At 41.2% G+C, this 20,797-nt stretch overlaps 1 protein-coding gene across 1 annotated transcript; it reads left to right on the forward strand.

Annotated features, from left to right (window-relative positions):
- The first annotated feature begins 558 nt into the window (after positions 1–558).
- LOC145469373 (uncharacterized) lies at positions 559–19,796 on the forward strand. Its single transcript, XM_081453078.1, has 22 exons — positions 559–1,383; positions 3,163–3,552; positions 4,652–4,705; positions 4,932–5,203; positions 5,322–5,411; positions 6,381–6,516; positions 6,627–6,850; positions 7,273–7,346; positions 7,483–7,549; positions 7,968–8,177; positions 8,381–8,568; positions 9,389–9,845; positions 10,113–10,320; positions 10,557–10,726; positions 11,035–11,259; positions 11,766–15,513; positions 15,732–15,918; positions 16,065–16,390; positions 16,904–17,129; positions 17,562–17,623; positions 18,154–18,252; positions 18,519–19,796. The coding sequence occupies exons 1-22, from the start codon at positions 567–569 to the stop codon at positions 18,551–18,553; spliced, it is 8,265 nt and encodes a 2,754-aa protein (XP_081309204.1). The 5' UTR covers positions 559–566; the 3' UTR covers positions 18,554–19,796.
- The last annotated feature ends 1,001 nt before the right edge of the window (positions 19,797–20,797 follow it).

The raw sequence follows: 20,797 nt of genomic DNA on the forward strand, positions 1-20,797 counted from the left end.
TGCGCAAGCGAGCCACGCTAAAAAAATGGTCGGAACACATCAATAAAAACACTTACACAACCTGATATTAGACGAAAAGATTTTTAATAAGAAACTTTGCCTAAACGCTCACTTTCCATCCCTGTAAAAACCTTAATTTTAGACCAGCTTGCGTGATGTGCAGAATCACGTGTCACAGTCATTTAGATACTCTGGTGCAGTGAAAAATGAAATTGGTTCGTATTTCTTAAAAAAAAGATGTCTTATATCAGGAGAACTTTCTTTTACTGAAAAGTTATCATTCTTTTATAATTTCCTTACCTTGATCCATCTTTATAGCAAGCTAATGCCTTGTTGTCCCCTTCATAGGTCTTTGTAACATGTTACTTGATCTGCAATCCCGGAAACAGATCATTTGCCGGGTCTGTCAACAAAGTATGTGCTTTTGAAATTAGCTGTTATCCCAGTAATGAGAGACGATTAGCCTGACGACTCAAGATGACCGACAAATATTTATCCCTGTGTTATAAACAAAACCATTAGCGTACCACGGTCGGCAGAACATGTACTGAAGTATACCATATACAATGGACTCCTTCAAAACCTTATTTGTTCTGTGTTTCTTCTCAATCGTTGTCACTGCCTTCAGCGAGGAACACCGCTCGTCGAAACTCTCAAGTGCTTCGAGCCTCGTTCGTCGAGGAGAGTTCCCTTGGCATGTGTTCATAAGTTCTGTAAAATGTAGCGGAGTTTTTATACACGAGCGATGGATTCTATCATCAGCGAGGTGTGTGCAGTTTTTAAAAGATATGGAGAATGACCAAAGGACTGTGTTCATTAGAGTCGGAAATCATCACGTAGACCTGGATTTACCCGGAGAAGATGAAGTGCCAGTGTTGAAAGCGCTCGTTTATCCTGAATACGCTGCTACATCGAGCGCTAACTTCGGCTTGCTGTATCTTGCGCGCAGCGTTATTCTGCCAAATGCTCAGCGCATAACCCGTGTAAACGTCCCGAGTTTACAACTTTTAAGCAGCCCGATGAGTCTTCAAAATCGTTCTGCAAAGATTACGGGCTGGGGTCATTTCTCGGGGCGTAAGTCGCCATTTACAACTCTTGCCGAAAACGATGTTTTGCTAATACCCGGCCGCGACTGTCTTCAGAGTTTTCCAGATGTTGGAAAACGTGAGCTGTTGGAAGAATCTTGGTGTGTTGTGGCCGGAACCGCAGGAATGTGCTCCATTGATCAAGGTAGCCCAGTTGTTATTGAACGGAACCATTCTTGGGTTGTAGTCGGTGTTTATAGTTACGGAGAAACTTGTTCCTCTGATAAACATACCGTTTTGTTTTCACGTATTACGTCTGGTGTGCTGGAATGGATACGAAAGCTGTTCACAGTCGGAGGTGAGACAAGAAACATGCTTATTATTTTCTTACATATCACCGGGTCATTTCCCAGGTTTCCTGAGAATCGGTCAAAATCTCGGTATATTTACATAATTGTATCCGGAGTATAGTTTGTTTTGGCGCAGCAGCGCGTAAAAAAGCCTTTTTCGCGCCGCGCCCCAATTTTAAAACTAATTAAGCTTCTAAACTGCGTCCTTGCTACTGTTAGATCTGTGAGAAATTGGATCAGCTCCAGTTATACAACGCGCGCCTTGATTGGATGAAATTCTTCCCGGCATACTCTCTCTCGTGCCCGCATAGGCTTCTTGAATATTCACTTACAATTCTAAACTGATTTGCTCTGCGCGCGTCATATTTTATTCATTTCGATTGCTCCCTGTTATCATTTTGGTCGAAACTTTGCAGAGAGAGAGAGAGAGAGAGCTGGCTTGCAACAAGCTGTGTAAACACACATTCGCGTGTTTTCTTACTAAATATGAAAATTATCAACAGACCCAAGTGGACCCTTTGTTAGCCCTTTCTTTGTTCACTGCGCACACATGGAAGCGTAAGAGGTAGAAAAGTGAAAGAGCGTTACCTACAGACTGTCTAAGTGAGTTTAGGCAAGAAGCTTGTTGTGCCGTGTTCATGAAACACAGACTAAAAACGAAACTTCCCCTAAAGAGATTAAAGGAAACGAGAAAAAGTTTGTAAAGTTCTTTTGAAGTCAGTAGTAGGTGCGGCAATGTTTCTTGTTTCTGCGAGACTATTTATAAAAGTCTTATCTTATATCTCTGATTAATTCGTGCTCGTATCAAAGCAAGAAACGTGAATTTATCGTGCAAATGTAAATAGCAAATGTAAACAGGTCAAAGATGCGGTCTCATTTCCTATGTGCCGCACACAATGAATCGCTTCTATTACTATTTAACACTCAACACTCCATTTTATCTATTAACACTTCTGTCACTGATGTGCGAGTGTTACTCGCCCTCCATTGATAAAATCCCAACTTTACCCTTTATTCAGCGAGCGATAGAGTAATCTAAAAAACATCAACTAATACGACGCACGGGAGCATCAAGGTTAGAGAAAATATAGATTTTCCGTGTCTCGTTCCAGTTTACACTTTCTTTCTTTCTAAGACTCAAGTTTACACCAGTCATTTTTAGGAGAAAACGAACGCTGTCTTACAGCTGTCAAACGTATCTACTTCCTGTAAATCATAATGGGAGGAATTTAACTTATGATGTTTACGAAGGTTCCTTTTCCTTATAACCGTTAGGAATGTGCCTTCCGTCTCAGTACATGGGTTCCCAGTGGGGAAGGACGGAAGTGCTCGTCGGAAATTTTAAAGACCCCCTTTATTGTGGGCGTGGCTTGAAATATTTTTTACCCCTAAGAGGTACCGATTCTAACACAACGCACTATCTCCTGTCATATTGTTTCGACTCAACACCCTAAAAGTACCGCAAAAGCTGCCACTGTCGACCTTTTTAGGTTAAACACCCTAAGAGGTACTAAAAACCACTTTTCCAACCCTAAAAGGTACGACGTGCACACCCATCCTTTTTATATTTGAGTCCCTCCCAACTCCCCCCTCCCCCCGCGGGATAGGTTCAACCTGATTTTCTCACTTGCTCCTCCTTTTGAAGGACGCATGCTTGCATCTTCACCCCCGTACAAAGCACCAAGGTGATCTGAAGTTTGAAATAGTCACGTTATATTTATCCCTTCCATCATTCATCAGTTCATCCAACCATCCTTTCATTTCATGTTTATTTCTTTTATATTTAGACAGACCACAATGCCGACCGTCAGGTCACCGGGTCCTAGATACTCCTGCGCGTGCACTGTCTAATCAAGTGGACTTTGACCTTCCCTTATGCGACAACAATTTAGAGGAGGCCTGGTACAAGCTAGAAATCCATGGGATTCCCGCCGAAATTCCTACAAAATGTCCTCCGATTGGCTCGTGTGGAACGCATGCTCAGATTTGGATGCAACCCGATGGACATCCCGAGTTTGGAGAGGAGAAGAACGGTAGTGCATGCGTGGCATGGGAAGGAGTGGAGAGAGTTTGTTGTTTGTGGCAGTTGCCTGTTCACGTGACTCATTGTGGTGGCTTCTTGGTTTATCACTTGAAGAAGACAGGAGACTGTTCTACCGCTTACTGCGCTAAAGAAGGTAACAATTGACTGTTCTCCTTTATCGGTTATCCAATCAATCAATCAATCAATTATCCAATGAATTAACCAATCAATCAAATTTGTTGTTCAAATTGTATTGTAGTGAGATTTTGCTCGTCGTCAATTTTGAAAAGAACCCCTAAGAGGTACCAAGGGGTGCTTACCATTTACAAAAACCATCCGGTTGGAAATTTCAGGCATAAACATTAAACAATTAAATTCGACGTTGCGAGAGAGGGAATCACTATAAAGTATATCCACATCCGTTAGAGAGACTTAAAAGAGCAGAAAAATAGCATCAACTCAAATCACAGCCCATATTTTCTGAAGCTTCCCAAACGGTATGGGGCGAACCATTTGATTTTCCAAATGGAATTTCCGGTTTTCCCATGTAAATGGTAAGTACCCAAGATGTTATTTTGTTGGCGCGGCTTGACTTTGTTTTCACGATTAAGAGGTACCAGTTCTAAAACAACACTTCTTCTCCTGCCATATCATTTTTTTCGGCTCAATACCCTGAAAGTTACCGCAAAAGCTCCCCGCTGTGGACCTTTTGAAGGCGGAATACCCTAAGAGGTACCAAGACCGCTTTTTAAAACCCTAAGAGTACACAACGAGCATTCCCGTCCTTTATATATGGGAGTCCCACCCCCCGGAAAAGTATTCCAGGAAGCAATATTACAAAAGGAGCCTAAATATGTTATAGGTGTTGCGTCACGGTTTACTCATCTTGAAAAGTTTATCCTAAATTATTCAAGTTTACATCATTTGTGATCCGTGTCAATCTTCTCCGTCCGTGTTCCTTCATGGTTTATTATTATCGCTTTGGAGTTTTTCTAATCTTTTGTTTTTTTAATTTAAATGCTTTTACTAACTTACAAGCATCACTTACAATACATGAAAAAACCTACTTACAATACTAATCTTAATCTTCTAATCTAAGTAAACTACCATTTCCACTAAAGGTAATTTTGTACACGGCCAAAATAACTGAAAATACCGTGACTGATACTCCTTAAAGAATCCGATGACTTACAGTGAGCTAACCCTTAAACTGCTAAACTGACAGATTTTAACTATTTACTTACGTTTGTTAGCTGGCAGGATTCCCTGTGGACCTGGCAAGATAGGATATGCGCCAAAATGTAAAGGTATGAACAATGGTAATTCAATAAACACCACACTTGACGGTACAAAGTAAAGCTTTTTCTGTGATTTTGTGATTTGGTAAGTGTATCACTTACACCTAAATAGCAATTTTAGTCAGTTGTTTATTTGGCCAAAGTTTGGCGGCCCTGTTCTCTTCGGTTACAACTCCACAACAGAAGAGAATCCATGATCCCACCTCTTATTTTAAGTTCTGATTCTCTCCCACAGTTCGTGACCTCTATCCCACCCTGGCTGATCCTCCACAGATCACACCAGTTGTCCCCCCGGATAACATCCTAGCAAGTAAATCCATACATCTACTTTGTTCTTACGACATTACCGACCCAGGACCCTCTAAAGTCGGTTACAAAGTCACGTGGTATAAGACCCTGCGTTTCTTGGGAGGGACGCCTGGAAAACTAATTTTGTTGACCAACACGACTGAAGAGAGAACGGTAGTTGTTAACTTTGAGTCAGCGGAGTTTAACCTCGGTGATACAGTAAGTACAGAACTTTATAATTAGCCATTACTTGGGTAAGGAGGGTTTAGCACATTCTCATTCAGATTTTTACTTAGTAAACCGGTTTCCCACTGTCTGTATTTCTGTTCGTCCGCAGATTGTTTGTGAAGTGAAGACGTTTTTCTCAGAGAGTCCTGATCTAATAAGTCCTGGTTTTTCAAGCGAAGATTTTTACGTTGGCATTAAGGTGAGTTGCAGTCAGTTTGATAAGTGGTTTGTTGTGATACAGCAAAAACCTGCCTATAAGAACCTAGGTTTTTTTAAGTTATGATGGGTGGACGGACGGACGGACGGATGGATAATCTTTATTTATCCACGGTACAAAATTCGTCAGCTTTAAAAATACCTAATACTATTATAATGAGAAATATTTGAATAAAAAGCTGCTTTCCACGAATGCCGTGCCTTACAGTTATTCTTTGAGTAGTCGTTTGAATTGCCCAAGGGACTCTCCTTCCCTTAAGTTACAAGGAAGACTGTTCCAGAAAATGGCGCCACTATAGCTAAAGCTATTTTTGTAATAGTCTGTGCGCGGTAATGGAACATTGAGTTTATTCTCAGAGTCCCCCAGGTCATACGCGATTTCTCGCCTTTCAAATTTAGAACTGAGATAGTTTGGAGCCAACCCGTGCAGAGACCTGTAAACCATGGTAGCTCTTTGAATTTGCTGCTAGATTTTTCCAGCCCTAGAAGTTTGAACATGTGACCAGCGTCTATGGCATAGTTTGAGTGGGTCAAAACACGGGCTGCTCTATTTTGTAGCTTACGGCATATATGGTAACGCGCACCAATGGTTTAAGTCATATTTAGAGAATCGTTTTCAAATGTGCTCCATCAACGGGTCGCTCTCTAAAAGCTGTTCATTAAGTTGTAGTCTTCCCCAGGGGACCATTTTAGGACCACTACTATTTCTGTTATACATCAACGATCTTCCAAATTGTCTATCAAATCGTTTGCCTATCGTTCGTTTTACTAGAAAGAATAACATTGATGAAACGGTTGATCCATGTAGAATGTAATGTGATGTTTCTTTGCCTAGGAATGATCATAATCTTTTGTCTTGGCTTTTTGCAAATGTTCCTATCCTGTATGAACTGTTTTTAAGTGTGAGTTACATAACTTCGTACTAACCATATAATTAATTCCCTTTTCAAAGGTGGAGCCTTCGTCCCTTGTCATTTCAGAGGATCATAAAATGAAGGAAATTACCTTTAGTCTTACTGTGCCCCTGGTGTGCCCACCGGACCACCCCAACTGCACAATACAGATACCAATGCACTTAGTTCCTGCTGGTATGAAATACTGTATTTTATTTCTGATTTCATGACGATATTAAAGTACAAATTAGACAAACAATGTAAAATTACTCCTTGAATAATACTATGGGCGATCTTCCACTCAGTTCACAGTCCCAGGATGTTATCAGCTGCAGACATAGCACTATCCACATGTGAGGTAACGATGAAACCGCAATCCTGTTCTCGTCGTGACTGTGGACGCAAGGTTGTCAGGATAGTTGCTGTGTCAGACTTTATTCATGACGGAGACCCCAGGACACGTATCATTACTGAGCCTGCACGGAGCCAGTCGCCGCTTTGGAAGTTACATGACCCGGCCGATGCTTTTGTAAGTAACCTTCTTAGTACTTTGCTTCGAAGGGAAAGGATTACTGTGTTTAAAAACAGGCTTAGCAATCTCTGTTGGACGTCCTCTCTTAGCTCCAAAAAACGATCAAAAATTTGAAAGCATGAGTTCTAGTGTACCTAATTTTGGTCTAGCCCACAATGAGATCACAAGGCCTAAAAAATCCTTTTCCGCCTTTCTGGTGAAGCTCCAGGATGAATAATCAGAGATAACAACGATTTGAGTAGATCCTCCTATGAGGTTAAGCTGCACATGTCTTGTACTTGTCAGTGATGAATTGGCTTCTGTCCACCTCACATTTGACCGGCGCTCAAAGCTTCTTAACAAATGCGGTAAAAAATATTCCCTAGTTAGTTCCTATTTTGTCATTGATACATAAATCTTGGTCGGCTTCAATTCCGCAGGTGCTCTCTAAAGATATCAACACTCCACGATGTCATCTCTTCACTGAGTCTTACATCAGAACTCTGATCGGCAGGTCAGTTTTGTTTAATTCTGTGGTTGCTATTGAATTTTACAGTACAAGAGCCTCTTGTAAACTATTGCAAAGAAGTTTTGCGCTTTTAAACCTTGCATATAATAGCTGATCATTTTTTTCCGCTCTCTTCTTTCAGATATTACAGGATTCCCTCAGGAGTATCAACTTTTCTGTTGTACAAAAGTACAACAAGGCCTTTCGAGGTTTGTAGGCCAATTACAGGAATGAATAAAACAAACATCTTTTAATAATTCGGCTACTTCGTAATACCTGTGTGGAATGCTACAAGATGTTACAAGCTCTGGCTGAAAGCGTAGCGTTGAAAATAGTATCGTTCCCTTCAGGTGAGGAGATCTTGGGACTTTCGTGGAAAGATAAGTCACAAAGAAGGCAAAGTAAAGCGTTAAACTAAACAATGGTGTCATCCAAATTTATGTCTCGAGATCCGTACCTGTTTTGTGGCCTTCATACATTTGGTTGAATATTTGTTACTCTGAAAATTTGTTGTTCAATCTAGGTAATCATTTTCTTTAATCTCGGCCACCTGTATGCTGGAGACAAACATTATTGGTCCCTTGTTTGAAAACGTTGTCAACGTATTTTGATCTCTACTTGTTGCAGGTTCACGCTCGTTTTTGGGCATGTAGTAAGTCAAGAAACCCAGGATATTGCGCATGTGGAGTAGCTGCAAGAGATGGAGATGATGTCATTGTAATTGACATGTGTAGAGGAAGGTTCATGGAAACTAGCGTCCAGATCTCTATCAAGTCTAAACTTCCTTTGGCAAAGGGAATTCGAATAACAGAAGCTATAAGTGGAAAACGATATACGGTAGGGCTGCTGACAAAGGAATTCAAGGAAAGACGTTTTTAGTGTAGCAATTCTTTGCATGACGAACCTCGGCAAAAACCTTTGTGTGGTAGTCTTTTCTGTAAGGAACCTTCCCTATATCAGCTGGTCAGTGGATAATATTATGTAACAAATCTTTAACAAGCTTTTATTTTACGAACTTTGTGGTTCTTTTAACACTCTAGGTGTATTTTCCGTCAGGAGTTTATGTTCGTACAGATGTCTTTGAATGGGGACTGAATGTACAAGTTCAATCGTCTGGAAGAGACCTAAATCACGTGAAGGGCTTGTGTGGCCACGGAGAAATCAACGACTCTTTTGAGGCAATAAATGAAGGCTTGCCGCCTGAGATGAACGGAACGCAACAATGGAGGTAAGAGCGTTTTTTTTCTTTTTTTTTCACTTGAATACTATTTTCAGTACCAGTACGTGCTTATTGTGGTAATTAATTCCCCTCAAACAAAAGTTACCTTGGCAATCTTCTGAAATTTTTTCTTGTTAATTGTTACAGTGTAATGTTTCAAACTGATATAGAATAAAAGTATTAGGTCGCCATGCCGGCGAAAGAGAGTTGATCGACTAAAAGGTACCTCATAGCTTACACTCTCTGTACGAAAGATTTGCACTGGCCTTAAATATACTAACTTCTTGTTTTCGGTAATTATTGATAAACTGATCTGGAAAATGCTCTACAGCCATGCAATAGAAAGAGGACAACTTCTATGCTTTTAAAACACATGTGGAAAAAGATATGTCATCATTATCGTTAACATGAAAATCCCCTGTGTTATAAAATGAATTACAACATTTAGAGAGGAAGCCATATCAGCCTTGGCTGGTGTTTATGCGGGCCCTCCATCCTGGTCGAATTGGAATTTGGAGATGTTGGTTTTTGTGGAGGAAGGAAAACAGGAGAAAAACCCTCAGAGCAAGGCGAGAACCAACAACAAACTCAACTCACATATCCGAGTCGTTCCGAGCCGGAATCGAACCCGGTGGGAGGCTAGTGCTCTCAGCACTGCTCCTGCCTGCTCCCCTTGTGATCAGTAAGGACTTCCATCGAGATACAATGGAATACCCTTAGTTTAGTCTGTGACTTAGATCTTGTCTTGGAAGTGCGCGCTACAGCTTTCTAGGCTTTATATGATTTTAGAATTTCATCGATTGTTTCAAAGTACTTTATTTGTTAACAGGTTTCCTGACGGAGACAGTCTATTTCATTACAAACCGTTGACTGAGCGACGCCACCAGACGGAAAAACTCTTCTGTCAGTGCAGCTTAAAAGACAACATCGAGAAGAAAAAGAAATGCGCCGCCTGTGAATCAAAATGTAGGAGACACCAGCACGTGGTATGGCCAGTCATGTCACGTGAAAGAGATATTACCAGACGAGTTCAGTCACTGCAAGCCGGCCGTGTTCTTGAACGTCGACATAATTTCTCAGATGAGTTTTACCCGCTTGATGACAACTCGTCATACCAGCAAAACCTGTTTGACGATGGAAAACCCGATACCTTATTAGCCGTTTTGGCTGTTATCAGCTACTGTAAAAGGCTATTGACTGATACGCCACTCGGAAGAGCTTGCAAGCCCGTAGTTGGTCAGCGGAACATCGATGAACTACTGAGGATTTGCATCCGGGACATGAGGGTGTGTTCACTTGCATCGATTACTCTCCTCTTTTTTCTGTTTCTTTTGTTGTTGTTGTTGTTGTTTTGTTGTCGTCGTTTTTTTAATGCTTTGTTTTGTGTCTGCAGAGTGTTTCTTCTATGTCTCTATATCTGTTGTTGTCTGTCTCTCTTCTTCATTGGATGGTAATGACTGGACGTAAACCGGTGACTAGTGATAAGCAGAAACACGACCAAATCTGACTTACTTGGAGTTTCTTATCAATCCAATAACACTGATTTTTTTTAGTATACAGGTATATCATCTATAGTGTGGGGAGCTGCTGCAATGTTACAAGACTCGTGTGAAGACTTGGTCTTGAAAAACACCTCAGCCTGGGAGATGACCTCCTTCATAAAAGGGCTGACTCCACCAAAAACTGTCACAAATGCTATGTGTCCACGCCTGTGCAATGACCGAGGAAGGTGTATCAATGGAACATGCAAATGTCGACGAGGTATTTTGAAGTATTCATATTATTTACGAAATCCTCACTTTCGACCCTGGGTTTTATCTTGAGTAGATTAGATTAGTAACAATCCTCTACAGGGCCAGTGCGCATGCTAAGATGAGAGAATAGAGCGGTTCTTGAAATTTTGCTTTAGCTAACCCATATGTTCTTTATGCATGCGTTAGCCTTGTTCTATATTCTAATGACGACATGACTTATTTGTCACGTCTATTATTTATCAGGTTACACAAGTGAAGACTGTTCAGTGCCCTCCAAAACTCCACCACAGCTAATCAGTGTCCAGAATGACGGGGAATGTGACATGAGAAAGTTTCTTTGCGAACATGTTCGGGTAGTTGGTGAAGGGTTTCACAACGCAAGAGATCTGAGATGTTCTTTGGCAGAAATTACGGTAACAACATAGCATTAGTGTAACTCTTGTTCACGTCGACTTTTGTAGAACGAGTCTAGATCTTGATGTGTGATGCTGCAAGGGGTTAAGACGTGCAGCTGTCCCTTTTAAGCTCCAAAATAAGCCTTCCAATCTTCATTATGTTAGTCACTGGAGTGAATACTGAGTTAATCAAATTTCCCCGTATTGTACATTAACAATAACATTCAGAACCATCGAGAACACTCACAGATAACCACGTGCAAACTAACATGGCGCCTTTAAAATCACCAAACCTTTTTATTCTCCTTTTTTGTCCTGACATTTAGGAAGCCCCATTTGAAACTCAGACCTTCTTATCTAAGGCTACCTACGAAAGTTTCCGTGGCGTAACGTGCGAGGTACCGAGGTCGCATGACATAGACGAGGCAATACGTGGTTACCAAGTACGAGTGAGTAATGATGGAAATTTATGGAGCCAGCCTCGTCCTCTTTTCATTTTTGATGGGAATTGTCTGACGTGCACCACTCAGGGCATGCGTTGTGAGATTAAGGTTGGTAAGTACAAACAACACTCTGGTCTCACTTATTGTAAGTTCCCAAAGGACAGTTACAGTGACACTTCAGCAGATTCTCCATTAAAAATTCGCTTCCTATTCTCTTTTGCCATCACCAGTTTACAAAACTCCCTTTAAAGATCTTCTGGTGCGATCTTCGGGTTCAAAGTAATGTTCAAAGAGACCGTTGCTGCTGAATGAAGATTTAATATCTGACAATAATGTTTAGTTCTCCGTTTTCTTGAATTAAAAGGATTAATTCACTTATGGTTAAGTAAAGAAAGAACTTAGTTTGATCTTATATCTTTTTTACACAGCTCTCAAAAGCACTTCCATTCCCTTGGGTTTTTTTCTTCAGTCGTTCTACAATTTTCTTTGTTTTATAATGACCGCAAAACCCATTATTTCAATCCCTACCTCAAATGAAAAGTGGGGGGCAGGGTCAGGATCCTGGGACGAATATGGCCACTCGCTGATCAATTATAGTTTGATTCTCTGTTTAGAATGGGACTTGTCGTATTCATGGCCGTTGCCGCAGACGTGGTGAAACAAATCCTCAGGATCCCTGTCAGTGGTGTTCACCAAAAGACAGTCAACGGAACTGGACAGACATACGCTGCCAATCCGGGACCTGTGAAACTTCCACTTGTGTGCATGGAGTTTGTATAGATACAACCATGGGAAGGTACTTCTGTTTCTGTGATGAAGGATTTAGAGGACTAAACTGCGATGTTCCTGAAAACTCTTGCGCTTCGAACCCTTGTGGAAGTGGGACTTGCGTTCAACTTGGAAGTACGTTTCGTTGTGAATGTCCTTTGGGATACGCAGGTTTACAATGCTTGAACCTGATCAACCCTTGCTCTTCAAATCCATGTAACAATGGAAGCTGCGTTACTAATGGAACGCACTTTGGTTGCTTCTGCGATGAAGGCTTCACTGGTCGATCCTGCGAGACTAAAGTTCAGAGTTGCTTGTGTCGACATGGGAGATGCGTGCCTCAGGCTGAGAATTATGTTTGCATCTGTGAAGTTGGGTACACAGGGAAATTCTGTGAAGCACGAAGCGATGACGCCTGTTCCTCATTGCTATGTAGCAACGGTTTCTGTGTGGAGAGAGATGGTCATACAAAATGTCTATGTGATTCGGGATACACTGGCAGTCTATGTGATATAAAAGTAGATTCTTGCGTTTACCCACCTTGCTCAAATGGAAATTGTTCTTCAAGTCCATGTGGGCATCGGTCGTGTTTCGGTGATAACTATAATTTCACTTGTGCCTGCGAGTTCGGGTTTACTGGGTCAAACTGTCATACCACCATCAACACGACTCAAGAATCAAAGATAGGAGAAATTGTGAGCAATTTCACAGTTAATGTCCACCAAAACTCTTCTTTCAACTTCACTTTTTATCATGTTAAAATATCAATCGACGGCTCTGAAAAGATTGCCAGCGGCAAACTTTTATCCGCATTTGATGGTAAAGATTTGGTTTGCCACGTAAATCTTGCTATCATTGAAAAATTTGTTTCATATCAAGATCGGATTTTCAGAATCGATGAGAACATGCTACTTTGTTTGTTGCGTTCTCTTAACAAAACGTGTGACTGTGACGAGTCTGTCGCGGAAGAAAACTGCTCATGTTCACTGTCATTTTGTAATTGCTATTCTCAAATTGAACAAACTAAAAACAAATCATGGACGTCTTCAAAAAGCAATCCGTGCGAAGATGGTTACATATCGTGTAAGTGCTTTGACGGGCACTCGGGATTACCTTGCGATGGACTTGTTACCACCAAAACATTGAGTAAAGGATTTGTTGTGGACTGCTCCAGTGAACTAGATTGCAACGAAACAACTGACCCTTGTTACCCAAACCCATGCGTGCATGGTAAATGCACTTATTCGGAAGAAGAAATACTGTGTTTATGTGAAAATGGATACTCAGGAAAAACGTGTAATAAAACTTCAAGGGACTTCTGCCAGCCCAGTCCATGCGTACGGGGTAAATGTCAGAACACAGAAAATGGATTCCAGTGCGTTTGTCCAAAAGAATTTTATGGATTAACCTGCAATCAAGTGAAAACGCGATGCAGCATAAACATTTGTAGCCATGGAGATTGCTTCATAGAAGACACCGGAGAGCTTTTGTGTGAGTGCTTCCGTGGTTATGAGGGACCACTATGTGAATCCCTCGCAGTAGACAGATGCCAAATTGGTAGTTGTAACAATGGGTTGTGTATTAACTCAAGAATAGGATTTAGATGCATTTGTTCATCTGGATTTTCAGGAAAACGATGCCAAGTCAGGGACTTCTGCTTTCCAAATCCATGTGCAAACGGAAATTGTACCAGCAAATCAGATGGTTATCAGTGCGTTTGTCACGCAGGCTTCACTGGAAAGACGTGCAGGGAGAACGTAGATCACTGCCAGAGTAGACCATGCGTCCGTGGACATTGCGTCAATAGTCAAGACACTTACTTATGCCAGTGTCCACGAGGCTTCGTTGGTGACACCTGCAATGAAACCGTAAACTTCTGTTCATCAAATCCTTGTCTTCATGGCGATTGCATTAACTTACAAAGTTCTTTCAAATGCGAATGCGAAGATGGCTTCCAAGGTATCTTATGTGATAAAAGGGTCGTCGTCGACCCATGTGACAAAAATCCCTGCAACAATGGCAGATGTATCAGTGTCCAAGCAGTGGCAAGAATTGGCCCTTTGTTTTATTGTTTCTGTGATGACGGATTTACGGGTCAGTTTTGTCAATCTCAAATGGACCCATGCCGAAACTACCCCTGCAAATATGGGTTGTGTGTAGCAATTGATTCCAACAGATTTCAATGCAAATGTTTTAAGGGCTTTCAAGGGAGTAAATGCGAAACTGAGGTAAATCATTGTATTTCAAGTCCATGCAAGAATGGTGCGTGTATTCCAAAAAATTCATCGTTTGAGTGTTCGTGCCACCCTGGATACAAAGGAAACTTGTGTGATGAAGTGAAAGACAGGTGTGAACCAAATCCATGTAAACATGGACGTTGCCATCAAGGATCAACATCGATCCAATGTTCATGTTCTGCAGGATATACCGGAAACCTTTGTGACTCAAAAGTAGATTACTGTGGTTCGAATCCTTGCGAACACGGAGTTTGCGTGGCTAGCAGGATTCAGTCGTTCAAGTGTTACTGTAAGCGAGGCTATTCTGGAGAACTCTGCGATCAGAAAGTGAATCCTTGCACACCGAACCCGTGCAAGCACGGCTCATGTATACACCGATATTCTTCTTGGTTTGCCTGTCGATGTGAATTGGGATACACAGGTAAAATGTGCGATAAGAAAATTAACATGTGCCAGTCACAACCTTGCAAAAATGGTGTGTGTGTTAACTTTGGAATGTATTTTCGGTGTCGCTGTACAACGGGTTTTCATGGACGTCTCTGTGATGAAATTGAGACCTGCCAATCACGACCTTGTAAACGTGGGACATGTATTGCCACTACCAATTCGTTTACATGTAGATGCCCGGAAGCGTACACGGGTCGTTACTGTGAGAATAAGATTGATCCGTGTCAACCAAACACCTGTAAACATGGCAGATGTACACCGGTTGACAATTTTTTCAGGTGTCTCTGTGATAAAGGATATACTGGGGAACATTGCCAGGTGAGTTTGAATCCTTGCTCCTCTCACGAGTGCGAAAATGGAAAGTGTATCGCGCAAGGTGATCAGTATTCGTGTCAATGTTTTAAGGGATTCAGTGGAAACTACTGCGATGTAGATATCGACGAATGCCTAAACTCACCATGTTTTGCTGGCGTCCATTGCAGCAATTCCGTAGGAAGCTATTCTTGTGGTCCGTGCCCAGTTGGTTTCACAGGTGATGGTTTGCGTTGTGAAAAGTTAATGGATCCCTGTGAAATGTTGAATTGTTTGAATGGGACGTGTATCGCACAAGGTGGTGTGTATTTCTGTCAGTGCCATCAGGGATTCAGTGGAAAACGCTGTGATATAGACATCAACGAGTGCCTGGATTCACCGTGTTTTGTTGGTATCAACTGCGCAAATTACCCAGGAAGCTACTCTTGCGGTCCTTGTCCGGTTGGTTTCACAGGCGACGGTTCCCATTGTGAGAAGATAGTACATCCCTGTGAAAAACTGAACTGTTTTAAGGACGTGCCATGTGTCTACAAGGGACAGAAATATGAATGCGGAAACTGCCCGCCTGGATTTACTGGAAATGGTGCTCAGTGTACAGGTAAATTAGTATTTTCTTTACAGATCAGAGTAAATAGCCAGAGGCAAATAGCCTGTAGAGTTACTAACATAGCTGACAGTCCAGAGTTGGAAGGTTTCCAAACGGCAGGGTACTTCTTCTTTGGACATCATAACTTTTTACAAGTGGCAATGAGGTATCGTAAAAATATTTTAAAAAAACGGTCATCGCAGCATTTCATTCTTGGTTTCCCACTCTAGAGATAGATGCTTGCTCGTCCAATCCTTGCCATCCTTTGGTTCAGTGCTTCACGTTACATGGCTCTCCCTCAGGTTTCCATTGCGGTCCCTGTCCAGCAGGGCACAAGGGAAACGGAATCAACTGTACCTCATTGTGTCCTCTTCCTTGTCCCTATGGAATGGAATGCATAGGCTATTATACTTGCAGGTGAGAATGCTCGTGGCCTTTCAACCTAATTTTTCGTATTACTATTTCCCCGAAATGTCAATCAGGTAGAAAAAAAAATGCAAGCTGATTCCTCTACATTACCTCCTCCAGCTTGTCAGATTAGCTGTTTTCTTGCATTCTTTAAGGTGTCCTGAAGGTTTCCAAGGCGTTGGCTGTAAAACACCATTTTGCCGAGCTGGTTGTTACAATGGTGGTACATGCGTCAAACCAAACGTTTGTAAATGTCTGGAAGGATTTGAAGGACCTGCATGCCTGTCACCCGTATGCCGGCCGCCTTGCAAGTATGGCGGAAAATGTGTCGGGCCTGATAAGTGTCGCTGTCCGCGCGGATTTATTGGATCTCGATGTGAAAAGAAACGCTGTCTTGTCTCGTGTTTGAACGATGGAAGGTGCATTGGGCCGTACGTCTGTCACTGTATGCCGGGATATTCAGGTCAAAGATGTGAAATTGGTAAGCCCGGAGTAAGATAATACATTCAAGTTGGGCTCTGGGTTTTCGTCAAAAGGGAGTCCAGGAATCCTGTAAAACAGTGCTTTTCATGGAACATTGCTGAACTAGAAGCACACTCTCTGGATTTCACTTTTGATTTTCTGGTTCAAAGCCTGGATCTACTGGGATTTTCTTCCCATTGAGAAAAAAAAAACAGAGAGAAAACAGTTATTTGGTGATAGGAAGATTTTCGATTGTCCATAGCTTTGTTTGATTTGTATTTGCTTAGCTTCCTAGTCGTTTCAAAACTCGTGCGCTGTCCAATCAGATCTCGCTCGTTCTTTGACCTGTCAGATCGAACTCATCATGACTTGGGTCACCGCGTTTTCCCGCGCTGAGAAAAGGTCGCATGTTTCTTTCTCGCTGGTTAGATATGAATGCTTAGGGGTGTGTTTTTTATGAGGAAACCACGGATTTCAAAACTTGAAATGCACTCTTCTTGATACAAAGTAAAGAAAGTTGTATTTGTTACAGCGCCTTGTACTCCGAGATGCCAAAATGGCGGTTTGTGCATCGCACGTGATGTCTGCAAATGTTTACCTGAGTACATGGGTGAACGATGCCAGTTTCCACTGTGCAGACCACCGTGTATAAATGACGGACACTGCGTTCGACCCAACGTGTGCATGTGCCGTGCTGCATGGAAAGGAGATCATTGTCAAAAGCCTGTTTGCCACCTGCCTTGCTTGAATGGAGGAAGGTATTAAGCTCTGTCACATTGCAATCGTCTTGATGACTTTAATGCGTTTTTGATAATGAGCCCCTTATTCTAAAACCGTGTCCCTATTCTATTTCTATATAATACCACCATTAAAGTACCTTGAGTTCAATGCGGTTACTCTTTCTTCCGAACTGCTCATTATAACAAATCAATTGTCTCGACTGTGGTCTTCATGTGAAGGCCCAATTCCTTCACTGATACACACTCAGATCAAAAACAAGGAATAAACGTCCCCTCCCCAGCCAGGAAGAGCTCTCTCTCCAATAAGCTCTCACTTGTAAGATCACAAAATACAACGGTGAGCTGGATGATAACTAGAATCATTATGGTCTAAACTTATTTCCCCGTCGCGAGAAACACTTCTTCTGCTATGTCCAAAACAAACTTGTTGTTGTTTTTAATTTTCATTAGGTGTGCTCGTCCAAACCAATGTACTTGTCTTTCAGGATATGAAGGCACTATGTGTGAAAAAGGTACAGCTTAAGTCATCCATGCCACCTTATGAAAAACGTGTTTGCTCCTAGGCCGTAATATACATGGAATATGTTATTTGTTTCTTCTATGTTTACTTTTTTGTGTTTATTGAGATGCTGGAAAAACGTAGCTAATTACAAACAATACATGAAAAAGGTTACATAATACCTGAGGGAAATGACACACGCTGTAATAGACACGTTTCGGATACTCCGTACCCATCATCAGTTTCAGGATGTGTGACACAGATGGATCCGAGAATCGGAAACATGTCTATTACAGTGTGTGGCATTTCCCTCAGGTATCATGTGACCCTTTTCATTTATTGTAATTAATACTTTTAAGAACCTTCGAGATTTCAGAGAAAGATCATCTTTCTTCCAATATCAATATGTTAGGGAAACAAAGACGTACCAAAAACGAGAAAGCTCGCCAAGTCAACCTCAATTTCTCGTTACTAAATGTTTCAGTGACATTCAAGGAGGAAATTTCGTAACGGTTGTTATATTATTGGCTATTTCCTTGACAGCTATTTGCAACCAGCCATGTTTAAATGGAGGGCAATGCGTTCGTCCCGGAGTCTGTGCATGCCCATTTGGATTCACCGGAAGGCAATGCGAGGAGAGAGGTTCGTAGAAAATCACCTCTAATTCTCTATGATGCACACACACAAAAAAATAACTTGGACATGGAGCAAATGAAAACCATACCAGAAAAACGTCTTGGAAACTCAGTTGTGCAAAACACGCTTGCAAAAATGCTGCAATGCTCAAGAGTGAGAACTTGATTGAAACCCAGTGCTGCAAAGTGAACTCGACTACTATAAGAAAATGAGTTCATAGTTATTCTAGAATAGATATAATAATATATTTTGATTTTTCTGTTGCTTTACAGACCTGTGGTACGTGAACAGAAAACAGGAAAATTAAAGCGGCAGGTCTAAAACAGTTGCCTAGCAACAGCCTCTGTCTTATGATGCTTCTGTTATCCATGTTACTAATGTAATAAGACTGGTCTAAAAATTTTTCTAGAACTTTGTCTGTAAACAGAAGAAGAAATATCACTTACTTATAACCAAGGATGTACTTTGTTTTTTAAAGTATTTATATTCGGCTTTAATCGAAAAACCTGCAACCTGATATTCATATTAAACTTTCGTGTTAGCTAAATTTCCATAGTTATTGCATATATATTTACAGCAACCAGAATTCAGTATATACTTGTTTCTGCAACATCTGATTGGATAGTTAGAGTGAGACATTTAATGACTTTCAAGTTTTCACTTGTACGGCAGCAACTTTTCCTCGTTGTACAAGCAACGCTCGAAGCGAACATTTTACGATATGTGCGTTTATCCAGTCCCGAACGCGAAATATTAATGTCTTATTGAACTATTTTATCGGTTTCATAACAAGATTATTAACTCCTCCACTCTGAATTGCAAACTGAACAACTTTAAGAAACAAAAAATAACACGAAATAGTCATGTAAACATTAACAAGGCCAAAACGTTGTGGTTTAATTGTCTTAATTCTTTGTTTAAGCTGGCTCTTACAGTTTAGTGTCCTTGTAATTTTAGTGTTAGATATCAATACAGTCCAGTTATTTCGCCCTTACTTTCAGCTTTTATGATGTAATGGTATCAACTTGCAAAAGGTTCTTCAAAGGAGCTCAGTCACGGTATTTTGGGTTATTTTGACCTGGGACAAAATTACATTTATTTTGAAGGAAACCTGAAAATAGCAGTTTACCAATATAAAAAGAACCAAAAGGTTATATAATAATAAACCATAAAGGAACAAGGATGGTTATAGATGGAGAAGATTAACACGGATTACAAACAAAGAACTTGAAAAATTTAGGCTAAACTTTTCAAGATGCGCAAACCGTGACGTAGCTCCTTTAAGTACCTTTTCATTTTAACTGAATGATTATTGCAGTCCTGAGCTACCTTCCACATTTCTCTCCCCCCCCCCCTTCCCCCCAACACCGCACCCTTCTCCACCCCGACTCTTGTTGCTTGAGACACGTTATGAAACACACTCCCTGTTCAAGACCAAAGTTGCCTCGAAACGCGCACCTTAGAGCGACACAGCCCCATTAAGCCCAAATATTTGAAACATAAACATTCCATTGGTGAGACAAAAGAGAACTCGAGAAAAGCTGATTGTTGGGAGTTATCTTTCATAAGCTGCTTCGATTTCGAAGTCAACTCACGTTATGAAACCATTTACTTATGAAACTGGGACGTCCTCCAAAACTTATTTTAAGTAAATGTTTACTTTTTCACCTTTCTACGTGCCGAGGAAAGGCCACGTCGTTAATAAATAAAGTCATGGTCTGTTACAGGGCACTGGAAAGGGTGCATGAAGTTCAGGTATCAGACACTATAACCCGACCGTGGGTCAATAGAATATTCAAGGACGTTTTGGAGAGTTACATCAAGTCACGCGATTTGTGATACTCGAGGCATAAGGCGTGGGAAAAACATATTTTTGTTACACGATTACCAGTGACAGGCATCTAGGAATCTTGTTCCGTAATATGCTGCTTAACTGCACTTTGTCGGTAGTCAATGGACTGTATCGTGGTATAGGGAAAGTATCGTGTCTTGACCAGAACACAACACAAAGATTCTGCAAGGCTGACCCTGTAAATCTCAAACTCTGCCATTCACCGTCACCTTTTCGCTCGTCCCTTTGTTCTATCGCTCGAACAAGCTTCCGAGTCCATGATTAATTGTAGTGTTGTAAACAACCAAAATCCCTTCCGGATTTCTGCTATAATCTGATGATAATACCTTTATTGCCCTTAGCGGCAGGTTCGCAATCAGGGTTCTCCAAGGTATCACACTACTGCTCTAAAGAAATAATCCGCAGAAAAATCCTTTTTTGCCGACAACTGTCATCGCAATATGGCAGTAAATAAAAGGCTTAACTCCTAAAATAACTCCACTTGACATCGATTGCTTTCAAAGAAAATAACTTAATAACAAATTTCTCTCGACTCTGAAATATTTTCACGTACTTTGTTTGTTGGGAAGCGAGTTTACAGACTTGCTTCTATTGTATCTCAAGCGACTTTTGTCTTTAGTTAAGTACAAAAATGTGCAGGATAAGTAGATGTAATCCATACCAAAAAACAAAAAGATCGATCCAGAAGTATTTGCACAG

Source organism: Orbicella franksi, chromosome 15, assembly GCF_964199315.1.
Source record: "Orbicella franksi chromosome 15, jaOrbFran1.1, whole genome shotgun sequence".
Classification (NCBI taxonomy): Eukaryota; Metazoa; Cnidaria; class Anthozoa; order Scleractinia; family Merulinidae; genus Orbicella; species Orbicella franksi.